The sequence below is a fragment of the Hippichthys cyanospilos genome, chromosome 9, assembly GCF_059441005.1.
Source record: "Hippichthys cyanospilos isolate Australia breed blue-spotted pipefish chromosome 9, RoL_Hcya_1.0, whole genome shotgun sequence".
Classification (NCBI taxonomy): Eukaryota; Metazoa; Chordata; class Actinopteri; order Syngnathiformes; family Syngnathidae; genus Hippichthys; species Hippichthys cyanospilos.
In genome coordinates, this window is record NC_142377.1 from 23,500,290 (window position 1) to 23,526,550 (window position 26,261).

Below are 26,261 nucleotides of genomic sequence, written 5' to 3' on the forward strand. Positions count from 1 at the left end.
GCCACTTCCCACACAAAAGAATGCCACTTCCCGCACAAAAGGTACTGAAAACTTGAAAACTTCTTGCCGCGACGCGGCCAGCCCCTGTTTTTGGAAGGCTTTTGGAATTTGCGGTCGTTTGGATATTGGTAGAGCTCAACGTTTTTTGGCTATGGCGAGCGACAGAACGCGACCTCGGGAAATGAACGCTGTTTTTATTTTTCTGCACCAGAACGACCGAAAACAAAACATAAGATGTTCATGCACGCATATAAACATAAGAGCCTCGGGACGGGTTCTGGGAGGCGCCGCGCGAGGCAATCGAGCGCGGCGGCCGAGGGGGGGGCCTCGCCCGAGACGCCTGACGTCACGGCCGCCACCTTCTAAAGGTGCGCGCGCGCGCGCTCAAAGGCCGCTCAGCCTCCCGCCGTTTCGCCGCGAGCGCGATCATGTCGCCGCCGCCGCCGCCGCCGCCTTGAAGGTAAAGCGCCGGCACGCCCGTTCGCCCGGACGGCTTTCCTTCCGCGTTCGATGACGACCTCGCTCCTGCGGCAACATGAACTCTTCGGCCAATGACACTTTACCGCAGCAGGTACAACCGAGCTCGCAACTCTGTCCGAGGTACGCGGTCGCGCACATATTCCTGGCGTATGCGCATGTACGTATGTGGGGATCAGGGGTAGGGCAACCGGAGAGCCGCAACCCCGCAGGGATTCGGTGCCTCCCTTCTAGATTGCGAGAGCGCTCGCCGCGGCCGCCGGGCTTCCGTAAAGCCTGTCGACGAGCTCATTTTTTCAGTCGGGCGCGTCGTTGAAGGAAACGGCAAAAGCCTGCCGGGTAGCGGCTCTCCAGGTTGCCTGCCGCCGGCGTAGATCTTGCGTGTTTGGCACTTTTCTCCGATTGAAAGCGTCGGCTCGTCGACAAGCTCCGCCGGAGCTTGAAAATGGGCCCGATCCTTTGAATCGGGTGCGTAGACCCCCCCCCCCCGGTCTAGATCATAGGTGCGCTGCGTGCCGCTTGACGCTTCCCCCAGACACACCCGATTCCAAAGATTAGGACCGTTCTCAAGCTCCCGCGGAGACGAGCTCAGCAGCCGAATGAGGCGCGATGGCAAGTGACACCCGAAAAACGCGACTGGTACCGACCCTCAAAGACCGGAGATCGACACCTATGGACCTGGGGTCCGGACAGACAGTCGAGCGGGCAGACGGACGCAGAGCGCAGTCATGTTGTCCCCCGTTGGCGGCGGGCTCCGCTCAGTCAGATCGGCTTCCTCTCTGGCCGCTCCTTCTCTCGCTTCTCCTTCCTTGCGGGCTGGATTCGTCTCTGCTTTTTGCGCTTTGTCGACTCGTTTTTAACTGCGCAGTCGACGCGACTCTTTAGCTTTTCTTTCCTTCTTTTCACTCCGAGGTCCTTTTGCCATTGGCAAAAATCCTACACACACACGCAATCAAATAACCTATCCAAACCGTCACCATTTGCCGTTACGATTCAATGTGCGCGTGGCTTAGGTGATACTGAGGGACAGTCTGGTCACTGCGGTGGTGAAAAACCTGCTGGTGGTTCTCCTGTGGTTTTCGCTCACGTACATCAATGCCGCAATGCTCGTCACCTTCTTCAAACATCAGGTACGCGCGCGCGCACAGAGCCCGGCGCACCCGCACGTAAGCCCAGAAGCAAAAAAAGCAAGGACAACATCCGGCAAGGAAAGGCGGGGAGCAAAGGCCTTTTTCCAGATGGAGCCCCGAGCCCCGAGCGGGAGCGGCTTTGTAAGCGAAGCGGGTTTTTGACGGGGGCGGCCGTCTGTCGTTGCATGGCGGCGGGCGCAGACCTTCCACGAGGAGCCGCGCTACATCCTGTTCATCCACATGGTGATCAACGACAGCGCCCAGCTGAGCTTCAGCGTCACCCTCTTCCTGCTCAGCTACATCGTCTTCCGCATCCGCGTGTCCCTGTGCTGCGTCTTCATCCTGCTGACGGTGTTCAGCACCCGCAACACGCCGCTCAACCTGGCCGCCATGGCGGTGGAGCGCTACGTGGCCATCTGCAGGCCGCTGAGGCACGGCCAGCTGTGCACGGTGGGCAGGACCTACCTGACGGTCCTGCTGATCTGGCTGGTCAGCGTGGCCCCCGACATCACCGACCTGTTCGTCACGCTGGCGGCCGAGCCGCCCGACTACTTCCTGGGCTCCGTCTTCTGCCTGCGCTCCAACGTCTTCCCCGACCCGGCCATGACGTACAAGCGCGTGGCCTTCGACTGCTTCTACTTCCTGTGCGTCTCGCTCACGCTGGCCTTCACCTACGTGGAGATCCTGACGGCGGCGCGCTCGGCCTCCAGCCGGCGGGGGCTGGCCGAGAGGGCCCGCAACACCGTCCTGCTGCACGCCGTCCAGCTGGCCATGTGCCTGCTGGCCTACGTGTCGCCCGGCGTGGAGCTGCTGCTGCTGCTGCTCTTCCCGGGCAGCGTGCGCGAGATCCGCTACGCGGGCTACCTGCTGGTCAACATCCTGCCCCGCTTCCTCAGCCCCGTGGTCTACGGCCTCCGCGACGACAAGTTCTGCCGCTACCTCCGCGAGACGCAGCGATCCTGCTTCGCCGCCGGCCGCCCGCGGGGGGAGGCCCCCGCGCCCGACCCCTGACCTTTTTTCACTCTTTGTATTCCTTGTGCCCGCCCGCCCCGATCCCGAGTCGCCGCCCCGCCTTTAGAATGGCGTACGAAAGGCCGCTCGGTTCTTCCTTCTCCGTCCCGACTCCACGGCCTTCCCGTTTCTGCTGTGCACCTGCGTGCGGCATCAATAAAGGCATTCGGTCCCGTCCTGTTCTATTCCAGAGCACGTTGCTGCGAATCGCAACTCTTCTATTTCCGGCCTATTCCGGGTTCTTTGTCTCCGATCTCGCTCCAACAGTCCGCTTCCGTCCTGCTTTATTTTGGCTCACGGGAAAAGGTGTGCTCGTTGGGTAACTGTGCCGCGCGTCAACGAAAGAGCCTCTTTGGTAGCTCTTTTGTCACACCGACGGTCAAGTTTTGCATGGGGATGCGAGAGCTGCTTCGCGGATCCTCTTTAACACCGAAGGTATGCAAGAATGGCTTGCGTTTACGTTTCCGGCCCGGTGACAAATGTCGCCGGTGCAAACCGGGACATTTGGAGCTCCGGCTCAAGGTTCTGAATGAGATCGCACTTTCCAAGGTTCCAAATTGTGAGCCGGACGGCCATTTTGACCTTTTTATTGCCCCGCGCGTCCAAGCGCCGCTGCCCAATAACAAAGCAAAGGTATTTGGAAGTCCTTTATTGGCGCCCGCCGCTCATGTGACAAACATAGAAAAGTAAACCGGAAGAAAATGGTAGAAAAGTCACACCTTTGCTTCTTCCATCTTTGGAAAAAAGTAAAAGCGTCACAAGAAAACACTCAAAGCAACAATCGACGGGACCTTCTGTCCTCGGGGAAAGAGGCGCGCTACAAACAAGCCTTCTTGCCGCCGACGCGCTTCTTCCTTCTCCCCGGCGTCGGTGGTTTTCATGTCTCGACAATGACTTCCCGCTCCCCGCGCATCACTTCCTGTTGAGCAGCCGTCGTTCCAGCTGCTCCACTCGGGCGCTCACGGCCGTCAGTGGACGCCCTCGCGTTAAGGAGCGGAACCCGGGCGGCTTTTGGATCGGCGGCGTTCTGGGCCCGTGTCCGAGTCGGCTCGCGGTTTACGGTTTCTACGGTTTTTACGGTTTACGGTTGCCGTCCGAAGCGTACCGGAAGGCGGCGTTATTAGCACGTCTATCGCCCGGAGCCAACGTCTGCTCGGGGGAAGCCGATAGAAGAAGAATCTCGGTGCGCGCGTGCGAATAAAACTCTCGGGCCTTGAAAAGGAATCGCGGGAACGTGACAAGTATTTCTCCTAACGCGCCGGTTGCGGCCAAAGGGCATTTTTGGAAAGAGGGCTTTCTCGGGAACGCGCCGCGGCAAGGAACACGCTAGACGGCCGCGGGGTACGCCGCACGCCGACTCCGTCCGGATGGCGTTTGCCTCATAAGGATATGCGAGTGCGAGATACGCTCCAGGTTGCTCATGGCGGCCCGCTGGAACTCAAGCAGGTTCTCACAGGCGCACGGGTCCTTCACCTCGATCTCGCCTTGACTTTCCTCTGCGGACGCCAACGGCAATCAGCCGGGAAAACCGAAGCCGAGCTTCGCACCCTTCGGTCTCACCGGGGCAGCGGTTCAGCTTGAGGTTGAGCGCGATGGCGCCGATGGCGCCGAAGTCGGAGGCGTAGAAGAAATGCTTCTCCGGGGGCTCCGAGGCGATCTCGCGAAGCTCCTCCTCCAAGGCTTTGCCCACGCCCACCGCGTACATGGTGATGCCTGCCATCGCGAAAGACGGGAATCGACCGGGATGGAAAGCGGCGCGAATGGGGAGAAAAGCGGAAGCGAAGCAAACGGGCCGACGGGGGGCCGGGGAGCGGGGAAACGGGAGCGGCCCAACGAGAGGGATCCGCAACAGACGGAAGGCCAAGCGAAGTCGGGCGGATGCGGGGACCGACCGGCTTCTTTGGCCTTCTTGGCGAAGTCGCTGACGTCGTCCTGCGAGCGCCCGTCGGTGAAGACCAGGCCCACCCGGGGAACGCCGCGGGCCGGCGGTCTGGCGCCTTCCGCCTCGGAGAAACTGCGCTCCAGCATGTGCCGCAGCGCCAGGCCCGTCATGGTGCCTTTCTCCATGTACGCCATCTGCGCACGGCACAACGCATTACAATCCCCGTCCCCTTGTCACTCGCGAGAAATCGGGCCCCCCCCCCCCCCCCGTAAGAGGAAGCGGACCTTCGCGACGGCGGCCTTGATGTCGTCGGCGCTGTGAAACTGGCCCAGCGTGAATTCGGTCCTGACCCGACTAGAGTACTGGACCAGGCCCACCCGGGCGCCGCGCTCGGACACGTCCAGCGTGTCCACCACCTGACGGGGGGAGGGACGTGAGGCCTCGGCGCCGTTTGGGCGGGCGCAAAGAGAAGAAGAGGAGAAGGCCCGGCGCACCTCGTTGACGAACTTCTTGACCAGCTCGAAGTTGTGAGGGCGCACGCTCTTGGAGCCGTCGATCAACAGCACCAGGTCGATGATGGCCGACTTGCACGCTGAAATGGCGCGGAGAGCGTCAGCCGAGCCCAGCCCAGCCCAGCCGAGCCCAGCCGAGCCCAGCCGAGCCCAGCCGAGCCGGCGCCCGCGCCCCGGGTTACCGGGTTTACCGGCGCAGCTCTTGGCGTCTTCCCGCAGGAGTTGTCCTTGGGGACACGCGCAGTAATAGGAGCCGGCCGTGCTCACGCAGCCGTGCTGGCATCCGTGATCCAGCGACTTACACGCGTCCGCTTCTGCGCGTCGGACCACAACAGCCGCGCGACATCGCTCGTTTATAGGAAGGCAAATAAAGAGACATCCAAAAGGGAAGGGAACGCGTACGCGTGCACGTCTTGTTGTCCGCGTTGAGCTCGAAGCCCGGCCCGCAGTCGCACGTGAAGGCGCCGGGAGAGCTGACGCAGATCTGCTGGCAGTCGTCTTCGCCCTCGGCGCACAAGTCGATGGCTGCGACGCACGTTAAGCGGGGAAGGGAAGCGGCGGCGGGTCAAAGGCGCCGAAAGAGAGAACGGCGGCTCACCCCGGCAGCTTCGGCCGTCGTCCGTCAGCCGGAAGCCGCGTTTGCAGACGCAGCGGAATCCGTCCAGCTCGCTCACGCACTCGTGCTGGCACGAGTGATTCCCCGGGGAGCAAAAGTCCAACACTGAGCCGGGCAAAATTCCAAAATAAGAAAAGAGCAGGCAGAAAGTACGGGGAGACACGGGGCGCTCGACCGCCGCGGCTACGCACCGCTGCAGGTCTTGTTGTCCCGGTCGAGCGCGAAGCCCGGCTGGCAGGCGCACGTGAAGGCGCCCGGGGAGCTCACGCAAATCTGCTGGCAGTCGTCTTTGCCTTGGGCGCACAGGTCCACCGCTGGCGCGCGCGCGTGCGCGAAAAAGCATTCGAGCGAGCCGATGCGGATTCGGTTGCGCTGCGTTGCGCCTTCTTCTCACCCGCGCAGGTCTTGCCGTCCCGGCCCAGCGCGTATCCGGGCAGGCAGAGGCAACGGAAAGAACCCGGAGAACTTTGGCAGATGTGCTGGCAGCCGTGCTGGGACTCCACGCACAGGTCCACGCCTGCAAACAGGCAGGACGAGCACGCTCGTGTCAGAGTCGCGTCACCGCAAGCCGGCGTGCGAGCGACGTCCTCTACTCGGTGGAACACTTCCCCTTTTGTTTTCTACCTACTTGCGCCAGGACCGTTTTTGTCCGTGAGTTTCATCTGAGACTTCCGCCCTCGCGGTCGAATAGAAAGGCGGATTCCCTCGGGGCGGCCGCGGAACCCCCCCGGAACGACTCTAGCGTCCATTTTTTTCCGAGCGTACGCCCCGCCGTCCGTTTTGGCGCCAATAGCGCGGCGAAAATACTCAAAGGCGCGTTACCGCAGAGTTTGTCTCGGAAGTGCAGGCCGAACTGGTGGATGAGGTCAAAGGTCTCCACCAGGAAGACGTGGTCCCGGAAGGGCGGGGACGCCACGGCCCTGAGGGAGGCCACGTCGGCCCGGGCCACGCCCACGGCGAAGATCTCGATGCCTTTGCCGCGCGCCTCGGCCGCCACCTCCGCCACGCGGTCTTGAGGGCGCCCGTCCGTCACGATCACCGCCACGTTGGGCACCTGCGGGACGCCGGCGAAGCGCGTCGGGACGTCATCGACCACGCCTTCGGCCCGCCGGCCGCCTTCCTGGCGCCTACCTGGGGCCGCTCGCCTTGCTGCGGGCCGAAGGCGTGGTCGATGACGTAGCGGATGGCCAGGCCCGTCATGGTGCCCTGCGCCAGCGGGACCATGCGGCCGATGGCCTCCACCATGTCGGAAGCGGCGCCGTGAGAGTCCAGCGAGAACTCGCTGCGCACCTGCGGCGGCCGACAAGATGTTGGACAAAACGGGCCGCGGGCCCGAAGCCGATCATCTTTTGGGACGACGGTCTTTCGGGGGGGCCCACCTGGCTGGAGTACTGGACCACTCCCACTCGGGTGGCGTTGAGCCCGATGTCCAGCGTGTCCAGGATGTCCACCATGAACTTGCGCACGCTCTCGAACTCGTGAGGTCGGACGCTGCGCGAGCCGTCGATCAGGAAGACCAGGTCCACCGGGCCCGCCCGGCACCCGTGCCGGGAATCTGCACGGAATCGACGCGCTACGCTGAAAAGGAGCAGTTTCCTTCTTCTTCTTGTTTTGTACTAAAGCGCTTGTGGTTTTGTCGCGGCGGCGGCCGGCCCCGTTGCACTCCTGAAAAATTGTCAGCGTACCTCATAAAAAATGGTGTTTTTATCATCGTCTAATTACTTTGTGTTACGTCGTCGCGCGACGACTCCTTTATTCTTGTTCTCGCGGCGGCGCGACACTACGTAAATGAACGCTGTTGCCGCGCCGTCGACGATTCGCGATTGTTTTGCCGTCGAGGTAGCGTGACTTTTGATTTGCGCCGCCATTTTCCGCTTGTCAAAGTATGATAACGACGCCGTGTTCAAAGCGTCGCGATATCCTGGCTTCCAAAGTACCATAGGACGTGACTTGATTGTCGCGGCGCGGCGATATCGTTACGAAGGTTCGGCTATGAGCTTGCCATGCGGGGGCGCCCCCTGGCGGCTGAGGCGCGAGACTTCCGGACAGACAGGAAGCGACTCATCTGGAGGAATGTGCTGACGCTGATCCCGGAGCAGATGTCTGTTTTTCCCAGGGGCGACCGACGACCCTGTCCCGGGAAAAACCTCTAGGAGAAAAAACTCCTTTCTTTTTCGCATCCCCCCGGATTTTATTGGCGGATGTCAAATCCGCGAGGTCGGACGTTGCGAAGCCTTTTTCAAACTCGTGCACGCACGGCGTCGACGTGCACGTCGCAAGTCCTCATTTCTTGTGTAACGTGTGATCTGTCGTGACCTGTCGTGAGCCGGGCGGCGGCGGCGGCGGCGGCCATGTTGAGCAGCGCCAAGGCGACGCCTGCGTGCCTCCTCGTGGTCATGGCGACGGCTGACTGAAACACACGGAAAAAGGATCGGGCAAAGGTAAGAAACGGAGAGGGTCGCGCCCCCGCCTTCGGACAAGAGCGCGGGACACCTGCGACAACGTGCGGACTTTACGCAAAAGCATTCCCGCTTTGTACCACAAATGTTTTGGGTTTCCCGCCCGTAATTAGAGGGCGCCGGAGAATTCCGGACGGCGACGGCCAACATTCCGACGCGACCCCCTCGTCAGGAGGAAGCTGAAAACAGCCGGCGCTCCGGGGCCTATCCCGAGACGGCGGCAACCGCGGGGGACGGCGACAAGCGTTCACGCGCGCCGTCAATTCGCTCTGTCCCATACGTCCGCCGATACTAGCTCGGCAAAAAAAAAACAAACCTAAAAAATTGGTGAAATGGAACATCCGCGACGGAAATGATTGTTAGCAATTTCACCTCACCTACTAACCCTCGTGCAAAGAGTCAAGAAGACCGCGGAGACTTCCTTTCATTCATCATGTAACGCCACATGTGCGTCTAGCACAAAGAGGCCTTAGAAAGCGCCCCCCCAAGCCCCCCAAGCCCTTCCTGTCTGGTCCCTCCGCCGCCACACGGCAACATGCGAGCGCCCTGCCGAGCACACTCCCGCATTCATATGGCATCAAAAACAATCTTTCAGCAATCTTTTCCGCCCCCCCCCCAAAAAAGAAAATCCAAGGCCGGCGCAACAGATCAAGTCTGCGCTCGGCCCTACGGAGAGAAACCGCCACGGATTTGATGATTCGGTCCCTAATTTATTTTGACGGCGGGGCGGGGCGGGGCGGGGCGGGGCGGGGCGGGGCGGGTCGGGGCGGGTCGGGGCGGGGCGGGCCGCATGGCAGCCGGCGTAAGGAAGGGCCGTTACGACCGCCCAGTCAAACCAAAAGTTGCTCAAAGGCCAGTAACAGCAATCATCTCCAAAACGTCCCCAGGCGGAAGACCAATTTGACATATCGGCCATGAGTCACAACTAGAAAAGTCCGGTCGGGCCGGGCTCGGCCGCCGACGCCTAACGTTCGGCGCCCGGACGGCGAGCGTGGCACCGATGCTTTTAGGTTTCTCCGGTTCCTCCGTGTCACCTTCTGCTCCAGATTCTTTTTGCGCTTTTAGTTTCCACGATGGTTCCGGTTAGCGTTCGGGTTCACTTCTGGTTTTTGGTTGGGAACTTTCCTCTCGCGCTTTGTTTCGAGTGCCGTTTTCTTGTTGTGATTTTGGAGGCCTTCTTTTGGTTCGGGATCCCGCCGCTAGTTCTGGGCGCCGACGAGGCAAAACCGACCGGCGACTTTAAGAGTCTTGCTCGTTGGACTTCTTGCGTTGAAGCGTTGAAGCTCGCCGCGGCCACGTGGCCCCCGGCTTTGCCCGTAGTCACGGGGCTTCTCACTTGTGTTTGACCAGAAGGAATAGCCTGAGAAAACCACAGCTGACGAGCTACTCTATGTTTGCGCGCGCACGCGCACCCGCGTGGCCACCAACGCACACATGCGCGCACACGCACGAGTTTGCAAAAAAAATTCAGACACACTGACACGCTCGCACAAACAGACACAAATACACACTCGCGTGCGCATACACACACACGTTAAGTTAATGAGACACAAATACACACTCGCGTGCGCATACACGCACACGTTAAGTTAATGATCAACGGCGAAGCCGAGACCCGAGGCGGCGAGCGAGCCGGACGAAGAACGGGAAACGGCAGAAGCTCGGGAAGCCGCGCGGAATGGACGTGGCCGCCATGGTGGACGAGCTGGCCGGCGCCTTGGAGGACGGACGCCAAGGTCGGGACGGGACCGTCGCTTCTCGCGCCTTGCTGCGCGTCTGTCGCCGACGCGGCATCTCCGAACGTCCCGTCGTGCGGAACGTTAGAAGGTCTCGCTATTGCGCGTCTTCACGCGGGTTCAATTTGAGCCGACCCTCTGGCTTGTCGGCTCAAATTGAAGTGGATTTTTTTTTGGGGGGGGGGGGGGGGGGGGGGCATATGTCTTGTTTTTTAGAGAGCGCCCTCGTCACCCGCTCGACTTTCCAAAACCTTTGGACGCGTCTTGCTGCGACACCGCCGACTAGCCGCGGTTTTAATCGTGGTGTACTGGTCACATGGGTCGGATGAAAAAAGGTCCAAAACACATATTTGACGGTCATTACTCTACTGAAAGTTTTTGGCAGCATTCAGAGAAGTCAAATGTTATGGGGTGACATCATCTTCCTATCCTCCATTCGCAGCTCCAAATTGCTCGTGTTTGCCCCTACCTGTTGTTCGGCCGTTCGGTTTTCAGTTGCGCTCGGGCACGAGGATGCACCCCCCATAAAAGCTCTTTTTTCTCTCTCTTTTTGCTGCGCGGGGGCGAAACGTCGGACGCGCCAGAATTGGGCCCCACGCGAGAGAGAGATGAGCGCTTCTCCCTTCCCTGTCAAATGTCTTGCAGAAATGTGGTGGCGGCGGGCCGCCGGCTCCCAAGGCCGGCCGCTCACTCACCTGCCGGACGGACGTGCGGGCGCGGGCGCGGGCTGGGACAGGTAGGCGGCCGGCCGGGAAGGAAGGAAGGAAAAAGCTCGCGAGGTCCGCTCGTGAGGAGGGTCTGTCCGAGTGTGCTTCCGCGCCCTCTGCGCCCAGACGGGGATGTGGCGGAATGCGGGGGGGGCGCGCCGTTTTAAGAGCGCGTGCGCGCGCAGGCCCCACCTTGAGACAAGAGCCCAGCTTTTGTCCATTTCTCCACATTTTGCAACCCCCGGCACTTTTTCAAACGCCAAAAAAAAGAGAGATGCTCCGTGCGCGCGCATATTTCAACACTAAGCGGCGGCACCAGCGTTAGCCACGTTAGCGATGCGGGCAAAGTCTTTTCTGGGATTCTTTGTGGGCCGCCCCGCTGCAAAATAGTTCACCTTTGACCCTTCCGGAGGGGAGGCTCTAATTTGGACAACTTCTGTCACCCTGGTGACTGAGCGCGCACACGGCCGGAGGCACGCACGCACGCACGCACGCACGCACACACACATGACGGCCGGCGTCCCGGCAGCCTTTGCGAAAGGTGGAGCCGGCGGGAACATTCCCGCGCCGGCTCCAGCTGACAAAACTTTGGCCCGCCGCTCGCCGGACTCGGGAAAGCCGCGAATAGAAAGTTGCCTTTCGCAAAGAGGCCCAACAAAAGCGCTTCGCCCCTCGTCCGATTGGTCCCATTCCGCCAGACCAGCCGAGCCGGCCTGCCGACGGTCCTCGCCGCGGGGCGGAGCTTTCGGCGAGCAGAGCGTGCTGATCCTGCACGCCAAAGTCGCCCAGAAGTCTTACGGCAACGAGAAGAGGTAAGTGGGCTTCCCCGTCTTTTTGGGCGTCCGACCCTCGGCCCCGGGGGGCGTTTGCGTCCCGCGGCCTTCGTTTGGGACTTTTCGAACCCGCGGTTCACGTGTCCGTCGTGTCGCGGCGCCTCCAGGTTCTTCTGTCCTCCTCCCTGCGTTTACGTGGGCGGCCGCATCTGGAGGCTGACGCAGGACCTCCTCAAAGGTGAGGGGGCGCCGGGGCCGCCTCCGCCGCCGCGTCTGACCCGGTTCCCGTGTGCTGTCCAGAGGGGGCGTGCGCCGGCGGCGCCGTGCGCGGCTACATGAGCGTGGACAGCGGCGCGCCGACCCACGGCGACGCCCACAAGCTGGACTTCGAAACGCTTCCCAACACGGTCAAAGCCCCGTCCTTTCGCGTATCCGCGGTCCCGTCGGGTCCGGTGTCCTCGGTGCGCAAATCGCACGACTTCAAGTGTCGGTGCGATTCTCCCCGTGGTCGCCGGCGTTCTGTCAGTTTGCGGCTCGCCTCGCGGTTCCGCGTCGTCCTTCATCGGGGTCGCGCTATTGAAAAATGCTGCCCATGCGGCCCGGTACCGTGGCGCCCGCGCTTATGACGGTTGTCTTACGCGCGACGGATGGATGGCGTCGCCTCTTTAACGGGACGAAGGCGACGTTAGTTTGGCGCTTTGGCCGGGTAATGTCGGCAACGGCGAGGTTTGCGCCGCGGCCGGTATTTGCAACGCGGGCTGTATCGGCGGGCGGCCTTTTTCGAGAAATCCCGCCAACCGTATTAGCAGCGTGTCGCTAACATCGTGTCGCGAGCGGCTAACCCGACTTTAGCCTTTCGACTTTAGCGTTTTTTTTCAACATCAACAACGCGAGCAACTTTGGGGGCGTTGCCGCCACGAGAGCAACGCGGCCCGTGCGCCGTTGCGACCGGAGCGCCGCTAGCAATGCGCTTGGTGACTTTTCCAGACGGGGATGCTGGCGTGCGCCAAATCTTTGTTCATCTCGGACCAGGACAAAAGGAAGCACTTCCGTCTCCTGCTGAGGCTCTTCCTGGAGGCGGGCTCCGTCCGACAGGAAGTGGGCTCCTTCCACAGCCGCCTCATCAAAGTCATCTCCAAGCCCTCGCAGAAGAGACAAACCATGAAGAACGCGGACCGTCAGTTCACGCCGCATTCCGCTTCCCGGCGGGCGCCGCGTCCCCTGCGCGCCTGTCTCACCTGCGCTGGCGTGCGCGCGCGCGTCCCGGCTCGCGTCCAGTGTGCATCTCGGCGCGCTCCCGAGTGGCCCTGTTCAACCGCCTCCGCTCGCAGACGGTCAGCACTCGCTACCTGGCCGTGGAGGGCGGGGCCTTCGTCGCCAGCGCCCGCCACTGGACCGCCTTCACCATCACGCTGGGTCCGTTCCGCGCCCAAGTCAAGCGCGGAGCGCCGCGTGTTTGTTTAACTCCCGGCCGACGCTCGCTCGGCTCCCGCGCAAGCATACGCGCGGCAGATGCGCGGCAGATGCGCGCCAGATGCGACTGTGTATTTCCGCATCTGCGCGCGCAGTGGAGGAGCGAGGCGCCGGGCGTCGAGGGGACTTTGCGGCCGGCGAAGGATTCGTCTGTTACGGCGCCGTGGTCCAACTTGTGTGCACCGAGTCCGGACTCGCTCTGCCCCCCATGGTAACTCGCGCCCTCGCTTGGCCCTTCCGTCGCGGACGCCGTCTTCCCGTCGTCTTCGGGCTCGGGAGGCTCGGACGTGAGCTCGTTGAGCTCGTTTCTCGTTGGAATATTTTCAAACGGCTTCTCTCTTTGCTTCCAAATTGCGGGAAGTGCGTTTGTCACGCCATTCCTCCCAAAAGTGTCTTGCGTAATGTAGTCAAACTCTCTTTGGATGTACGCGCGTAGTCAAGTTTCAAACGTAGCCCAAAAGCGCGGGCGGCTCATCGGCTCCCTCCGACCCGTTCGACGAAAGCCACATTTTTTTCCAAAAACGTTATAGCTTTGATTTGAATTCGTTCGAATCCTGGTCCGGCCACAGGCAATCCGAAGGCCGTTTTCCTCCCCCTGGCTTTCGCTCGCAGTTGCTTTTCTTTTTTGTTTTTTTGCGCCTCAGCTATTTTGGACTTTGCTGCGTCGCTTTTGCGGCGGAAGCGGGCGTCCGCCGACGACTCGGCGGGGTGGCGGCCCAAAGCAAAACGCGCCTCGGCGTCGGGTTGCTAAGACAACATTCGAGCGGCGGCGGCTACCTTTTATTATTTTTGGGGGGGGCCGAAAGCGCCAGGACAGCATTTCCTTCTGCCGCGCCTCCAGGCGCATGAGTTGAAGTGGCTGAAAATCTGGTAGGTCGTATCTCAAATCCCGTTTCCCCGCAGCGGCGAATGGGGACGGAGGTCATCTGTTCCGGCCGTGTTTTTCTCCATTTCTCTTTGCCCAAGCGTTTCGGCTCCCGGGCGACTTTGCTGCGTACCGCTTGCGTAAGCCGATGTCAGCGAGCGAAGCCTTCCAAAGCGCGGCCGGCTCGTTCCCGCTGCGGAGCCCGCCGAGCGTTAGCGCCGACAGAATGTTGTACCGTTTGTCGCTGGTACCCAATGAAAGATTAGATTCCCTTCTACGGCCGGAGCAAGAAAGTAAGATTTGACCTTATCCCATTCTGTAGTAATGGCCTTTTGAAAACGGTGAGCGCAAGCTACAGTGGACAAAGGGGGCCGTTCGCGGCCGACGCTTTGAGTAAGATCCCCAAGGTCTCCCCCGGTCCCGTTTTGCTCATGGCGTCGTGCATCACTTGTACAGATGGGCCTTTTCCATCCCGAAACCAAATCCAAACGACGGCCGCCGCGTTTGGGCGGAACCCTCCCTTCGCGTCTTGAAAATCAGCCTTTCCCGGGAGGACGAAAACGGCCCCGAGCGGCGAGCCCGAGCGGCGAGCCCGAGCGGCGAGCCCGAGCGGCGAGCCCGCCCCCCTCGCGACAATATAGAAGACGGACGGACGCTTCGAGCGTCGGCGCGGCATTTTCGGCTCCCGGGAAATAACATCCGCCGGTGCGCACGCTCGACTTTGGCTTTGATAAAGCCGATTTGGGAAGGAGACGCGTAAGGCGGCCAGCCGCCCTTCTCCCCAGGCCGTCCGCAAGGTGAACAAGCAGCACGCCGTGACCTCGGTGGACGAGCCGCTTTCGCAGCTGCACAAGTGCGCCCTGGAGACGCGGGGGGGCGGCGCGCCGGCCTTCCTGGCCGTGGCCAACGACGCCGTGGTGCTGCAGCAGGTGGGCCCCCCCCCCGGCCGCCCTTTTTGTTGTTTTTTTTTCCCACCGTTCGACGCGCCGACGATGACGGCCTCTCCCAGGCGGCGGCCGGCGGCGGGGAGGCCGGCCGGGCGCCGCTGAGCGACGGCTCGTGCTGGACCGTCATCGGCGCCGAGGTCGCCGAGTTCGCCTTCCGCCTGCCGGACGCCGCCCCCGTCCGGACGCCCGTCACGCCCTTTCCCGACGTGGCCGGCCTGGAGGTGGGCGGGACCTCGGCTCTCGCCGTTCGTCCCTCGGCGGGCGCGACGATTGCGCTCCTTCGTCTGCCGGGTTTTTTCACCTCCGATTGATCGCGTCCGTCCAAGGTCAGCGGCGGAGGTCGCGCGGCCACCTTGGAACTGCGCGGAGAAAACTTGGGGCCTGAGCTCAAAGTCTGCTTTGGCTGCCGTGAGGTCGACGCCGTCTTCAAGTACGCCCGAGCGCCAAATATCCGAGCGTACGCCGCACGCTTGGCAAAAGCGGTCTACTTTTGAGTTACGGGGTTACCTTAAAGGGACGACGCGTAAGACTCGGAGCGTCGTCCGGGGAATATTTCAAACGTGCAAGTTTGGGCCGAAATCTTACACGCCGTCCCTTTAAGGAGGTAGTTTTTGTCCAAATGCCGGCGAGCCGAAAGGTCTCGCGCTTCTCGCCGCGTTTGCCTTGAAAGACGGCCTTTCGAACGGCAAATTCGAATGTCGGGGGAATCGGCAAACTCCGGGCGCAAACTTCGATTGGAAAGCCGCGACGCTCCGGGCAGACCCCGGGGCCAGACCCCGGGAGCCCGGGGCCAGAGTCCGGGCCCAGACCCCGGGGCCCGACTCGGCCCGAGGGGCCGATCGCCGAAGCCCGCGAGCCAACGTTCGGAACCCTTGGCTCCAGAGCTTCCCTGGAAAACCCGGCGCTTTCCGCCGCCCGACTTGAACTTGACGGTTTGGCCCGAAAAAGGCAAACAAATAGCCTTTTGGGGCGGGATCCGGAGCCGGCCGCGCGGCGCGGCGCGGCGCTCCCGTCAAAGTCCGACCGAGAGCCGAAAACCTGCTCGGCTTCCGGAAGCCTCCTCCAACAGCCTCTCGCCGTTCGCGCGCCGCCTAGGTCCGCCAAGTGCCTGGTGTGCGCCGTTCCCGACGTGTGCGCTTTGCGGTGCGGGTGCCGTGACGACGGCGCCGGGCAGGGCGGCCGCGGCGCCGTGACGGTGCCGCTCTCCCTGCGGCGCCCGTGCGACGGCGTGCTCTACCGCACGGCCTTCAGCTTCACCTACACGCCGGAGCTGGCGGGGGGCGCCCCCGAAGTCCTCGGGGCGGCGGCGAGGGAGGCGGCGGGGCGCCACGAAGACGCCGACGCCCTCCTGGACAGCATCCACCGCGAGTTCGCCAGGGCCAACTTCCACCTCTTCACGCAGCCTTGAACGGCTCGCCCGGCCTCCCGTTTCCGACAAAAGGACTGACCCCCGAACGGGTTCTTTTTGAATCCGAATGGAAGCTCATCTCGGGCCCCGGCCGTCGTTTCGCTTTGAACGTGACTGACCGCATTCGTGCTGTTCGCGACCGACGAAAATACAAACGGCGAAATCCCCTCATTGTGCGCATCTGTTTGTGAGCCGGAGTGCGACGCGCGCCCGAGCTTCGCTTCCATCGAAAGCCTTCCAACGCTCCGAGGCAAAGGCGCCCTCCGGTGGCCAACCTAATGACGACGCTCGCTCCGACTTTTTCTTTTCGAGTCAAACGCGAGGCGGGCTCCAAAGTCCAACCGGAAGCGCCCGGCGGGGCGGCACCCCTCCCTTTCAGGCCCTCGCCTCGACCTGACTTGACGCTGCCGGGACGACGCGTTTTGCCCGGCGGCGCCGGCCGCTTGTTGACAGGCAACAGTGGCCCGTCACGTGACTGGCGAGGAGGGGGCGCGGTCTTTCCCGCAGACGCCGAAAGCTCCGCGAGCAGCGGCGGCGGCGGCAGGTGAGTCCGGGGTCCCGCCTTTAACTCGCGTCTTCGTCTCCGAGTGAGCCGATGCAAAGATTACTGCGTCATAACCTTGAAGCGTTTGCTCCGAAACTTCCCTTGCCTCGAACCCTTGCAGTTTAGAAACGTAATCGTCGACTCGACGGGCCAACAAGCCTTTCCAAATCGAAAGCCTTTCAAAAGCCTTCCGGAAGCCTTTCAGACGCCTTTAGGGACAGCGTGTAAGATTTCCGGCGTTTTTTATTCATATGAATACATCCGATGATTGTAAATGTGAAAAATAAATGTCTTCTTAACCAAAAGCACTATGTTTGAAATATAACGGTAGGTCTCGTTATCGTGAAATAACGTGACATGGGGGGGTCGTTAGCGTGACAACGCGGCGCCTCCTGCTAGCCGTAACGAAAAGCCGTCTAAATGGCGCAGCGCGCGTCGTCCCTTTGACCTTGACTTCAATGTCAACCTAACTCCCCCGCCCCGACGGCCTCGCTTTGGCATTCGCCAACCAGAGACCCCCTCGCTCCACCGATCGCGGAGGAACTCGCCCCCGACGTGGCGACGATAATGCACGAGCCCTTAACTTTTGAGCGAGGAAAAGAAAAACGCTTCTTGGTGTTCAGTCGGAGCGGCATGGAGCTGTGGGCCGGCGGTGGGCGGAGCCACGTCAGCGCGCTGGCTTGCTTCCCCGAGGACGCGGCCAGGGACGTGGTCGTCGCCGTGGCGACGCCCCTCCGCGCCGGCCTGGGAAAACCCGGCGCCGGGAGCCCGCTGCGCACGGAAGCGCAGGTGAGCGGCCCCGTCGCCGAGCCGGACCCGGGGGCCCCAGCGGCGCCGAGCCGGACCCGGGGGCCCCAACGGCGCCGAGCCGGACCCGGGGGCCCCAACGGCGCCGTCCCTCCCTCAGGTCAGGTGGACCATGGAGGTTCTGCGCTTCGGTCTGAGCCTCCCGTCGGACGGCGAGACGGCGCGCGCCTGCGTGGACGTCTACGCGCACTGGCTGACGGTGCTGGCGTCCCGCCGGGACTCCATCCCTCCGCCTCTCGTCAAGGAGCCCAACCTTTACGTCCAGAAGATCCTCAGACACCTGCGCGCCCTGTTCCTGCCGGGGTACGCCGCCGCCTCGCACCAAATCCTCATAGACTCGCACCGGCGCGTTTTCAAGTTGGGGTTTGACGACCCGGCGTTCCGTTCGCCCCGATGCGGCCGTTCAGCTCGGACCGATCCGGCCCGGCGTTCGCGTCCATCTGCCGGCGTGTGCTGACTGCGATTCGGCTTCTGGCCGCAGAGGGCGCCGGCGTGAGCGCCGACACCTGGGAGATGCTGCTTCACTTCCTGCTCTGCGTCAACCGAGCGGTGCTGGCCACACCCACCTCCGCACGTAGGCCACGGACCCTCGCGACGCTCGCGACGCTCCGGTGCTCTCATCCCCTTCGTTGTTGATCACTTCCTTCATCCTTTGAGTGAATCTACCCGGCCATCGTGAATCCGAGACCCGTCCGTTAGTTCCTCCGCCTGGCCGTTCGCCACCGCTTAATAATCCTTCTTTCGTAATCGGCGTTCGTCATCCTTTCACGTATCGGCGTATTCACCCTTTCCCCCGTCTCCCGTCGATCCACCGCCGGTCCATCCGCTCGACAATCCGTTAGTTGGCCTCGTTCACCCGTTCCTCTGGCGTCCGTTCGGCACCCATCTCGTCGTCGTCCGAAAATCCGCCCCAGAATCCCCTCATCCATCATCCGTTCCGCCATGCGTTTCTCCACGCATGGATACATGGGTCCATGAATCCATTCGATTGCATTCATTGGTCCCTTGCTCTGGCCGTCCAGCCGCGTGTCAAGCGCTGTCCCTGCCGTCCGTGGAGGTCCTGTTCCAGGTCAGTCTGCTGTCCTGTACTCGCCGTTTTCCCCCACCGTCCTTTTGGCTGTCGTGGAGACAAATGATGACCTCGTGGAGGTTTCGCCTTGTCGTAGTGGACCGGTGGACGCGGGCCGTCACCGCTTTAACTTCCAGGTGAGCGTCCGTCAGATTGGTCCATCTTCAGGACAGAGGGCCGTCATCGCCGCTTTTGCGCGCGCAGGTTGCTGCGTCAGCGTTTGGGGCCCGCCTTCCCTCAATTTAAGGTCCCGGACGAGGACGTCGCCCTGATCCCCGAAGACATGGACCGCCACGTCACCCTCCGAAGCTGGTTCAGATTTCTGCATTTGCTCGGGTAAATGCAAAGTGATCGCGGTCTCCGCCCGGCGCCCTTCAAACGCCCTTCGCGGGCCAAACACTACTCCGTGTCCCTCAGCAACCCTGCGGACCTGAGGCGTCCGCCTGTGGACGGCCCAGCTCCGGCGGCCCGGGAGGACGTCTTCCTCTCAGCCGTGTCTACCATCAGCAGACTGGCGGATGCGTTTCTGGGTACTCGACACAAACCAAACAGCCCTAAGCGGTCAGAGGCGGCAGTTTGGCGGACCCGATCCGGATCTCACGCTAGCTGACTTGTGTTCCTGCAGGCGTCTCTGTGGTCTGCGGAGACGCGGGGGAGCGCGTGCTGATGGACGCTGGTAGTAATCTGACCGTCATGTCCAAATTTCGTGTCTGGTGTCCTTCTCTTCTTCATCTCCTGGTGTCCCGCCAGGGCTTTCAGCCAGAATCCATTTTCGAGACCGCCTGCCTTCACTCGGTAAAGCCAGTGATCTTCACCTAGCGGGAAAATCTAATTGATGAACCAGATGAAAACCTCATCGCCCTCATTTAGTCGCGCCGATGCAATTTCAAGTTTTCCCTCTTCAGGCGTCGCCGTGACCCGAAGTCCTTTCAAAGACAGACTGCCCGCCTACGGTAGGCAGCCGCGCCTCAGCTGCGAGCCTCCAGATGGGTCAATCCCCCCCCGACGTTTGGAAACGCTCCCCGGGGTTCTCTCAGGTGTCTCACGTTCCCCGGGGTTCTCTCAGGTGTGTCACGCCCCCGTTCTGGAAGCGCTCCTCCGACCCCCGCCGACGTACTGAGCGCGCCCGCAAAATCGCCGCCTCCGCCGCACGCTCGGCAGAAGACGTCCAACATTTCCAAGGCGGCCGGGAAACCTCAGCTAGCGTCGTCGCAGGTGAATAGAAGCCGCCCGCCTCTTGGTGTCCACGTCACGTGTCTTTTGTTGGCATCTACCTCCCGCAGACGTCCCCTTCCCCCCGTCCGCGGAAGGCTCCTCCTGGTCTTCCCGAGGCCTCGTGGGCGTCGTACTCGTCCCCCCGCGGCCCGCCGTCCCCTCTGAGGGGCAGCGTGGACTCCCTGCTTCACTTGTTTGGCTTCTGCCTGTTTGAAGCCGCCCTTGTCGACAAGGAGTCCGCCTCGAGTGGTTTGTATCGAGCACCCGACCTGTCCCAGGAGGTGGGCGCACGTACGTACGCTTACGGGACGTGCGCGTGGGTTGTCAGAGCGCTGGGAGGACGGGCGAGCCGAGGCCTGCGGGACACTTTGCCGCATCTTCTCCTGTAAGAAAACCTTCGAAGACATCCTTCCCGTGTACCTGGCCAGGTGCGCTACCGCCTGTCATCCGGAGGTTTTCGGCGCTCGCTCGCTCGCTCGCTCATCCAAAAATTCAATCAACTGAGCTCCTGAAATGTTTCTGGTCTGGGCAAAGAACTGTTGAAAACCTGTCGAAGATGACTCGGTGAAGGCAAGAAAAAGATTTGGGACGGACTAGCTGAAGACATGTAGGGTTGCAAAAGACTAATTGGAGCCTTGGAAAGAGATTCTTTTCAGGATTTCTTTTAGACTCGACAAAGATTTGTTAAAGATGTGACGATCTTTGAAACTCGGATCTTGCGATGTCCTCTACCGTGCGTTTTCCCTCCTACGTCCGCCGTCCAGGTTCTATGCAGTCCTCCTGCAGGGCCTACGGGTGGGCGAGAAAATGAGCCCTCCCGTCCTGTCCTCCATCCTGCTGCACTCGTCCTCGTTGTTCTGCTGCGACCTGGCCGGAGTCAACCTGCTGCTCCCTTTCTTCGTCCCCGTCTTGGAGAAGGTTCTGCTGGAAAGGTGACGCTCCCAAGAAACCCCAATCACCAGCACCTAGGAAACCAATCACAATAAACCGGCGCTATCGACCGGAGTTGTACGCTGGGTCGTGGAACAGTTTCGACTCCTGCTGAAAGTCAAAGCATCACTTCCTTGAGACCAGTCGCGACTGTCTTTTCCACATATGTTTCCGCGTCCCAGGGAGATTCTGAGCTTCCGGGCCTCGGTGAGCTTGGCGGACTTGCGGCGAGCGTCCATCCTGGTGCTGATGTCGCTCTTGCCCCTCCCCCAGCAGTTGGGACGAGTCCGGTTGGCGGTAGAGCACCTTTCACTTGTTTTGGCGGCCTGTGATTCCGTGTCCACGTGCATGTCTTTCGCCGTCGCCACCGCGTGCGTCGTCGTGCCCCCGCACGCGTCTGCTCCGCGTCATTTCTCGTCACGTTCCTCGTATACAGCCGGAGGAGACTTTCGATTCTCTGCCCGGTCGAGGTCGTTGTCTTGCGCTGACGTCAAGCTAGCGTTGGGCTAACACAGCCCGCTGCATCTGTCACATCCTCAGCCGCTGCTGGCCACCGGGGACGACGGTGTCAGCGCAGGGAGCTGCCAGTCCCTGAAGCCGCGCCTGGTCTCTCTGCTGATTGGCTCCCTGCGGAGCGAAACTGACAGCACCAACACGCAGATGCTCCTAGGTTGGCTGCCCGTGGGTTTTTATCGGGTAATTGATCCCTGCCCGCGTTTACCGATGTTTCCGCAGCGGCCATCTTGACCGTGGTTCAGGACTGCGCTCTAATGGAGGCCGAGGGACAAACTCGGCGGACGAGAAAAACCGGACGCGGTGATACCGAGCGCAGCGGCAGATCTTGTGAGTTTGCGGGGTTCACCCTCTTACCGCTTACCGTGTATGTTTTCATGGCAAGCGGCCGACCAATCAGGCGGGGCGGCCGACCAATCGGGCGGGGCGGCCGACCAATCGGGCGGGGCGGCCGACCAATCGGGCGGGGCGGCCTCCCTGTGGGTGGATGTTATGCATCTGCTGACTCAACATCTGACCGCCCGATGGAGGGACGACTCAGCGGTTTGCCTGGTGGCCACGGAGGTCTTGGCCGGACTGGCCAGGGTGAAGGTGGCTGTGGCCGGTCCGGAAAAGAAGCGAGTGGTCACCTCGGTCTGCCGCTTCATCGAGTTCCAGTGCGGTCGTCCTCCTCCGCTGCACTCCAGAGATCTTCACTCCATCATTGTGGTGGCCTTTCACTGTCTCAGCACCTGGATCGCAGGGCATCCCGAGATCTTGGAGGAGCAGGTCTGCATTGAAAACTGAAGATCATGCGCTAACTAGCCTAGTAGTCAACAGTTGTGCGTTGCCTTTTCCACGTCCAGGAGTGCTTGATGGCGCTTCTGGAGATGGTGCAGCTCGGCGTGTCAGGTAGCAAGTCCAGACACGGAGGGGGACTTCGGTTTCGGGAGGAGAAAGACCTGAATCCGGTCTCTCTGAGAGTGAAGGAAGCGGCTGAGGCCACGCTAAATTGGTGAGGAAAACAAATGCCTTTTGACGACCTCAACCTTCATCCAGACTTGTCGAGGATGTCTCGAATGGTTTGTGAACAATTGCTGAAGATTTCTCGAAAAGGGAAAATTGAAAACCCGTTGCAGACGAAGTTTTCAACCGTCAACTTGGTCTCCATGAAAGTCTCGATGCGGAGAAGATGAAGATTTGGCAAAAGACTTGTTGACATCTTGAATGCCTAAAATTTTATCTTGAAGACTTTGAAAAAGTTTTCAGTTTTAGTTAGCCGTGACTTGTTTAGGATTTGAGCTTTAAATGATGAAAGACCTCAACTTTGATCTTAATGCCCGGCGAGGATTTGTGAAACATTTGCCAAAGGCTTGAAGTCATTGCCTTTTCTCATCCCGAGTGAGCTTGATAGTCTCCACGTCGTGAAACGGTTCTTGTCACGGAACTTGAGGAAGCCTCTCAGTCTCAAGTCCTATCCCGTCCACGTGTCAGCATCATGCAGGTGTCTGGAGCACCCCCGTCCTTTGGAAGCACTTTGGATGAGGACGCACTCGTCGGCTGCTCTGCTCTGAGCGACGGAACCCTGAGAAAGTTCAAATATTTTGCTTCGGACGCTTCTGTGATCCTGGGAATTCTGGAACAAGATCGGGGATCTGAAGGAGGTGTGTTTTCGAGGGCCACGGGGGCAAGGAAACCTTTGTTAAAGATAAACCGAAAGAAAAACTTTTGGTGTGACCGGACTTTAACCTTTACCGGAACGATGGACGCGTGCAGGTCCCGAGGCGTGCCCATCGCTCGTGATGCTGATCCGAGGACAGTTTTCACATCGCTCGTGGACTCTCCAGCGCCGCCTTCAGCCCAGAGAGGGAAAAAGGAGCCCAAAGGTCGGACATCGTCACGCCGCACTCTGAATATCTCAGCGACTCGTGTTCCCTTTTCCGTGCAGAAAGCGATTGGCCTTCAGCAACGCGGCAGCGGCGAAGCCCGCGTGCATGCTGGGATATCACGCTGCGGAGCTGGCGTTAAAAAGCCGAGGCCTCTGGAAAATATCAACGCGGTTCCTTTGGCCGACACGGAGACGAGTATTCCCGACCTGTGGGAGGGACTGACCGAGGAGGTGCGACCCCGACGGGAGAGGGCCCGGGGTTGTCCATCAGGCGTACTAGATGCGATCCACTCAGGCGCTTTCGTGGCCTGAGGGATTGAAGGATTTGCCGCTCCGAACCTGCTAGGCAGTCATTTGGGAAGTTGCCGACAAAACCCGCCGAAGGGCTCGAGGCAGCGAATGCTTTTGTGCATGTCTGATATTCCGTGCGATGCTTGATAAGTTGGAGTGGTACTTCTGTCTAAGGATTCTGCCGTTGTGGTCTGTCAGGCGAAGCGGGTTTTGGATGTTTTCCGAGGAATTTTGGAGCGACAGCGCCGAGTAGAGCGGGAGCTTCTCAGTTCTGCTGCCATGACAACGTGCGCACCTCCTCCTAGTCGTTCCCTTCCTGCCACTCGCGTGCAGACCGCGAGGCTCTTCCTGTCCCACTTGGGCCTGGTGACTCCAGAGACCCTAAAGGTAAGTCTCGAGACTCTTGTTTGAAAAGCCATACCCCGGCTCGAGAGCCCCCTTTGAAGCGCCTATACCCTGGCTGGAAAACCCTAACCCCGCGCGCTCCCCGCGCAGGATCTTGGTAGCGGGGGTGTTCCGGCTCAACTGGCGTCCCTGGACTCATCGTTGCCGGGATTCTGCGAGGACCTGAGACGTTTAGACCGGCTTCCGTTCAGAGCTCAGGACTCTGCCTTTGTTTTCTACGTGCGAGCGGGACAGAAGACGGCAAGTGAGGTCTGCGCGCACCTTTTACTTGCGCTACTCATACGCAAACTGTCATTCTATACACTGCTTGATGGCAGACGCTGCCTTGGAACCCTAACTCGATCCCTGAAGCCAAATTTCTTCGTCCCTTTTGCAGATTTTACAAAACGTGGACTCGCGTGTCAACGTGTCTCATCACTTCCTGGACTTCCTGTCCAGTTTGGGCCGGCCCGTAGCTACGACGGGAGGCGGACGCGAGGTCATAGGTTAGCGTCAGCGTCTGCCGGACGGGACCGGCCGACACTTTGCCCCAGGCTTTTCTTTGCTTCCGCCTAACAGAATTTGGGGCTGCGCTTGGGCAGAGCGGCGGACGGGCGTTCGACGGCGAGAGCTTGGTTCTCAAATACCGGGACTCCTTGACGGACCTGACTTTCGTCGTTCCGTCTTCATCGTGGCACGGTCGGAATGCAAAACCCCGCCGCCCTCGTCCTTTGGGTTCGGGGCTGTCTCTTGAAAGCCGACTAAAGAAGCCAACTCGGCTTAAAACCCACTGCTAAAATGTGAAGCAAGGCTCACTTACACCTAACACAGGAACATGAACCAACCTGAGCAAGCTTTTGGGGAACCCCCTGTCTCTGAAATCTTAAGTTAAGGTTGGAACTCGGGATGGAAATCAAAAAGGGGTTCCCTTGAAAATGAAATTCCTTGGCATCTTTGTCCCTTTTTGCTAACAGTTCTTGTCCGGGTTCCGGTTGGGACGTTACGGCTTCACCGCGCGCGCCGACCGCGGCTTGTTTGAGTCCCGGAAGTGTCTGCAAACATTGAGCCGTTCTTGCCATCCTCAGAGTCCGTGCTTCAGAGGTGGGCTGGAGACGAATGCAAGATGATGGTGTGGGTGGAACGCTTGGAGGACGTCGGTAAGCGTCCTAACCCTAAAACTCCGTCGCCGTCGCGACGACGTGACGGCGCTCCCTTGGTTTTCCAGATGCCTTTCTTGATTGCGAGCTGATCAGAAGCCAAGCTTGGAGCTGGTAAAAACGCCAGCCGTGACGGCGCCGGCGGGGATTTTGCCCCCCCCCTAAGTGCCCGCTTGTCTGTGTGCGTGCGTCAGCGTCCAGGCGGTGTTTGTCCACAGCATGCGGAGCGGCCTCTTCCGGACGGTGACGCGCCGGAGTCCCGCCGGCAAGTCCGTTTTGCTTCCGCCGCTGGTGGACGGGATGGTCGTCAGCAAGCGCGTTCTCGGTGCGGTTCTTACAGCTCTCCTTCGCGAGGCCGTCCTCCACGCGACATTTCGGTTTTTTTGAACGCTTACCTCAAACTCTTGCCGGAGCTTGAAAGCAGGCTTTTTGAAATCGCCGCCGACTTCCGAAAGCCGGCCCAACGGGTGCTCGCCGTTCCTTTCTCTCCCCGAGCGCTTTCAAAGCGGCCTTTGGAAGCACTTTGGATGAGGACGCACTCGTCGGCTGCTCTGCTCTGAGCAGCCCCGTTGGGGTTTGAAATCCCAACTTGGGACGCCGACTTTTTGCACGTCCGTCGACTGGCTCGGAGCTTTAATTTAAAAGAGTAGCCAAGGTTTACGACCCTAATTCGAAAGCCTAACGCGGCCTCGGTCCGGCACGCCAGTCCAACGGCCCGCCTCCCGTCGCGGCTCGAAATCCCAACACCGTCTCGGAAGCCTCGTTTGAAGCCCGAACCTAGTGCCGGAAGGCGGGTGGCGTCTCTGAAAGTCCAATTTCTCCAAAGGCTTATTTGAAAGCGCGAGAAAGGTTAGGAATGGAAACGCTCGTCCCTTACTTGGAGCCGGGAGCCGAAAGCCTCCCCGATTCGGCGACCGGCTCCAAACTCGAAGGCGCGCCATCGAGTCCGAAGCGGCACGAATGTACGAGAGGCCGACTTTGTCGCCGGAGGCGGGCTGCGATTTGAAGCGCGGGCGCTCGGGGATCCTCCTTAAACAGCCCCGCCCGCGCGTGCGCCGGCGTCAGGCCCGTCGGCGGTGGAGACGTTGCTGAACGGCTGCCGTCGGCGACGGTGGTGCGGCGCCGCCCCGCCGCCGCACGTCGACAGGAAGACCCTGATCAGCGAGGCGGCGGCTCGCTACCGGGGCCGCCGCTCGGAGCCGGCCGACCTCTGCGGCGCCCTGTTTCGGCGAGCCTGAGAGGCGTCGTCGGTTGTCGTCGCCCCCGCCCTTTCCTGATTTTCGCTCATCATTGCCAACGATTCCTTTTATTTGGGAGCGATTACGATCAAGCGGATCGAGCGATTAAAGAAAAAAGCGCGACTTTGAAACCGATCCTGTTCCTAATGATGTCGCGGACGCCGACGCCCTGACCTCGGTCGCCTCCCCGCTCGCTTCTCTGCTTGGGCTCTCCTGTGGTTGCCGTGGCGACAAGAGGTCGCTACGGCGA

The 26,261-nt window shown here is 60.9% G+C and overlaps 4 protein-coding genes across 17 annotated transcripts; 3 read left to right on the plus strand and 1 right to left on the minus strand.

Moving 5' to 3' along the window:
• Window positions 1-112: 112 nt before the first annotated feature.
• LOC148419625 (odorant receptor 131-2-like) lies at window positions 113-2,758 on the plus strand. Of its 2 annotated transcripts, XM_088423463.1 has the most exons (3): window positions 113-571; window positions 1,491-1,607; window positions 1,809-2,758. In XM_088423463.1, the coding sequence occupies exons 1-3, from the start codon at window positions 536-538 to the stop codon at window positions 2,616-2,618; spliced, it is 963 nt and encodes a 320-aa protein (XP_088279589.1). In that variant the 5' UTR covers window positions 113-535; the 3' UTR covers window positions 2,619-2,758. The 2 variants fall into 2 exon arrangements, with proteins under 2 accessions (XP_088279589.1, XP_088279590.1); XM_088423464.1 differs by lacking the exon at window positions 113-571 and having other exon boundaries at window positions 1,049-1,607; window positions 1,716-2,758.
• A 494-nt stretch (window positions 2,759-3,252) lies between these two features.
• On the minus strand, window positions 3,253-10,675 carry matn4 (matrilin 4). Of its 2 annotated transcripts, none has more exons than XM_088422408.1 (16): window positions 10,519-10,675; window positions 7,945-8,038; window positions 7,008-7,183; window positions 6,760-6,918; window positions 6,451-6,682; window positions 6,023-6,145; window positions 5,820-5,942; window positions 5,611-5,733; window positions 5,415-5,537; window positions 5,204-5,326; window positions 4,995-5,092; window positions 4,785-4,916; window positions 4,511-4,694; window positions 4,179-4,331; window positions 4,010-4,114; window positions 3,253-3,589 (listed from the first exon to the last, which is right to left on the minus strand). In XM_088422408.1, the coding sequence occupies exons 2-16, from the start codon at window positions 8,024-8,026 to the stop codon at window positions 3,531-3,533; spliced, it is 1,995 nt and encodes a 664-aa protein (XP_088278534.1). In that variant the 5' UTR covers window positions 8,027-8,038; window positions 10,519-10,675; the 3' UTR covers window positions 3,253-3,530. The 2 variants fall into 2 exon arrangements, with proteins under 2 accessions (XP_088278534.1, XP_088278533.1); XM_088422407.1 differs by having other exon boundaries at window positions 5,195-5,326.
• On the plus strand, window positions 9,696-16,163 carry LOC148419627 (recombining binding protein suppressor of hairless-like protein). The gene is made up of 12 exons (XM_088422413.1): window positions 9,696-9,823; window positions 10,469-10,559; window positions 11,229-11,342; window positions 11,471-11,541; window positions 11,604-11,710; window positions 12,291-12,480; window positions 12,582-12,719; window positions 12,872-12,987; window positions 14,427-14,570; window positions 14,651-14,809; window positions 14,915-15,018; window positions 15,684-16,163. The coding sequence occupies exons 1-12, from the start codon at window positions 9,766-9,768 to the stop codon at window positions 15,994-15,996; spliced, it is 1,605 nt and encodes a 534-aa protein (XP_088278539.1). The 5' UTR covers window positions 9,696-9,765; the 3' UTR covers window positions 15,997-16,163.
• Window positions 16,140-26,142, plus strand: LOC148419628 (ral GTPase-activating protein subunit beta-like). Of its 12 annotated transcripts, none has more exons than XR_015866512.1 (30): window positions 16,140-16,540; window positions 17,164-17,329; window positions 17,448-17,650; window positions 17,755-17,921; window positions 18,370-18,553; window positions 18,621-18,752; window positions 18,834-18,946; window positions 19,042-19,092; window positions 19,167-19,211; window positions 19,322-19,369; window positions 19,483-19,631; window positions 19,700-19,880; window positions 19,960-20,059; window positions 20,396-20,563; window positions 20,744-20,858; window positions 21,102-21,231; window positions 21,297-21,377; window positions 21,460-21,842; window positions 21,920-22,068; window positions 22,548-22,717; window positions 22,830-22,939; window positions 23,002-23,172; window positions 23,431-23,619; window positions 23,728-23,886; window positions 24,014-24,122; window positions 24,196-24,315; window positions 24,702-24,773; window positions 24,842-24,887; window positions 24,975-25,098; window positions 25,839-25,987. XR_015866512.1 is itself a non-coding variant. In XM_088422394.1 (30 exons), exons 1-30 carry the CDS (start codon window positions 16,275-16,277, stop codon window positions 26,009-26,011), a joined length of 4,281 nt encoding a protein of 1,426 aa, XP_088278520.1. In that variant the 5' UTR covers window positions 16,140-16,274; the 3' UTR covers window positions 26,012-26,142. The 12 variants fall into 12 exon arrangements, 10 of the variants coding, with proteins under 10 accessions (XP_088278520.1, XP_088278525.1, XP_088278522.1 ...); XR_015866513.1 differs by having other exon boundaries at window positions 24,171-24,315; window positions 24,968-25,038; window positions 25,839-25,873; XM_088422394.1 differs by having other exon boundaries at window positions 24,968-25,098; window positions 25,839-26,142.
• Window positions 26,143-26,261: the final 119 nt, after the last annotated feature.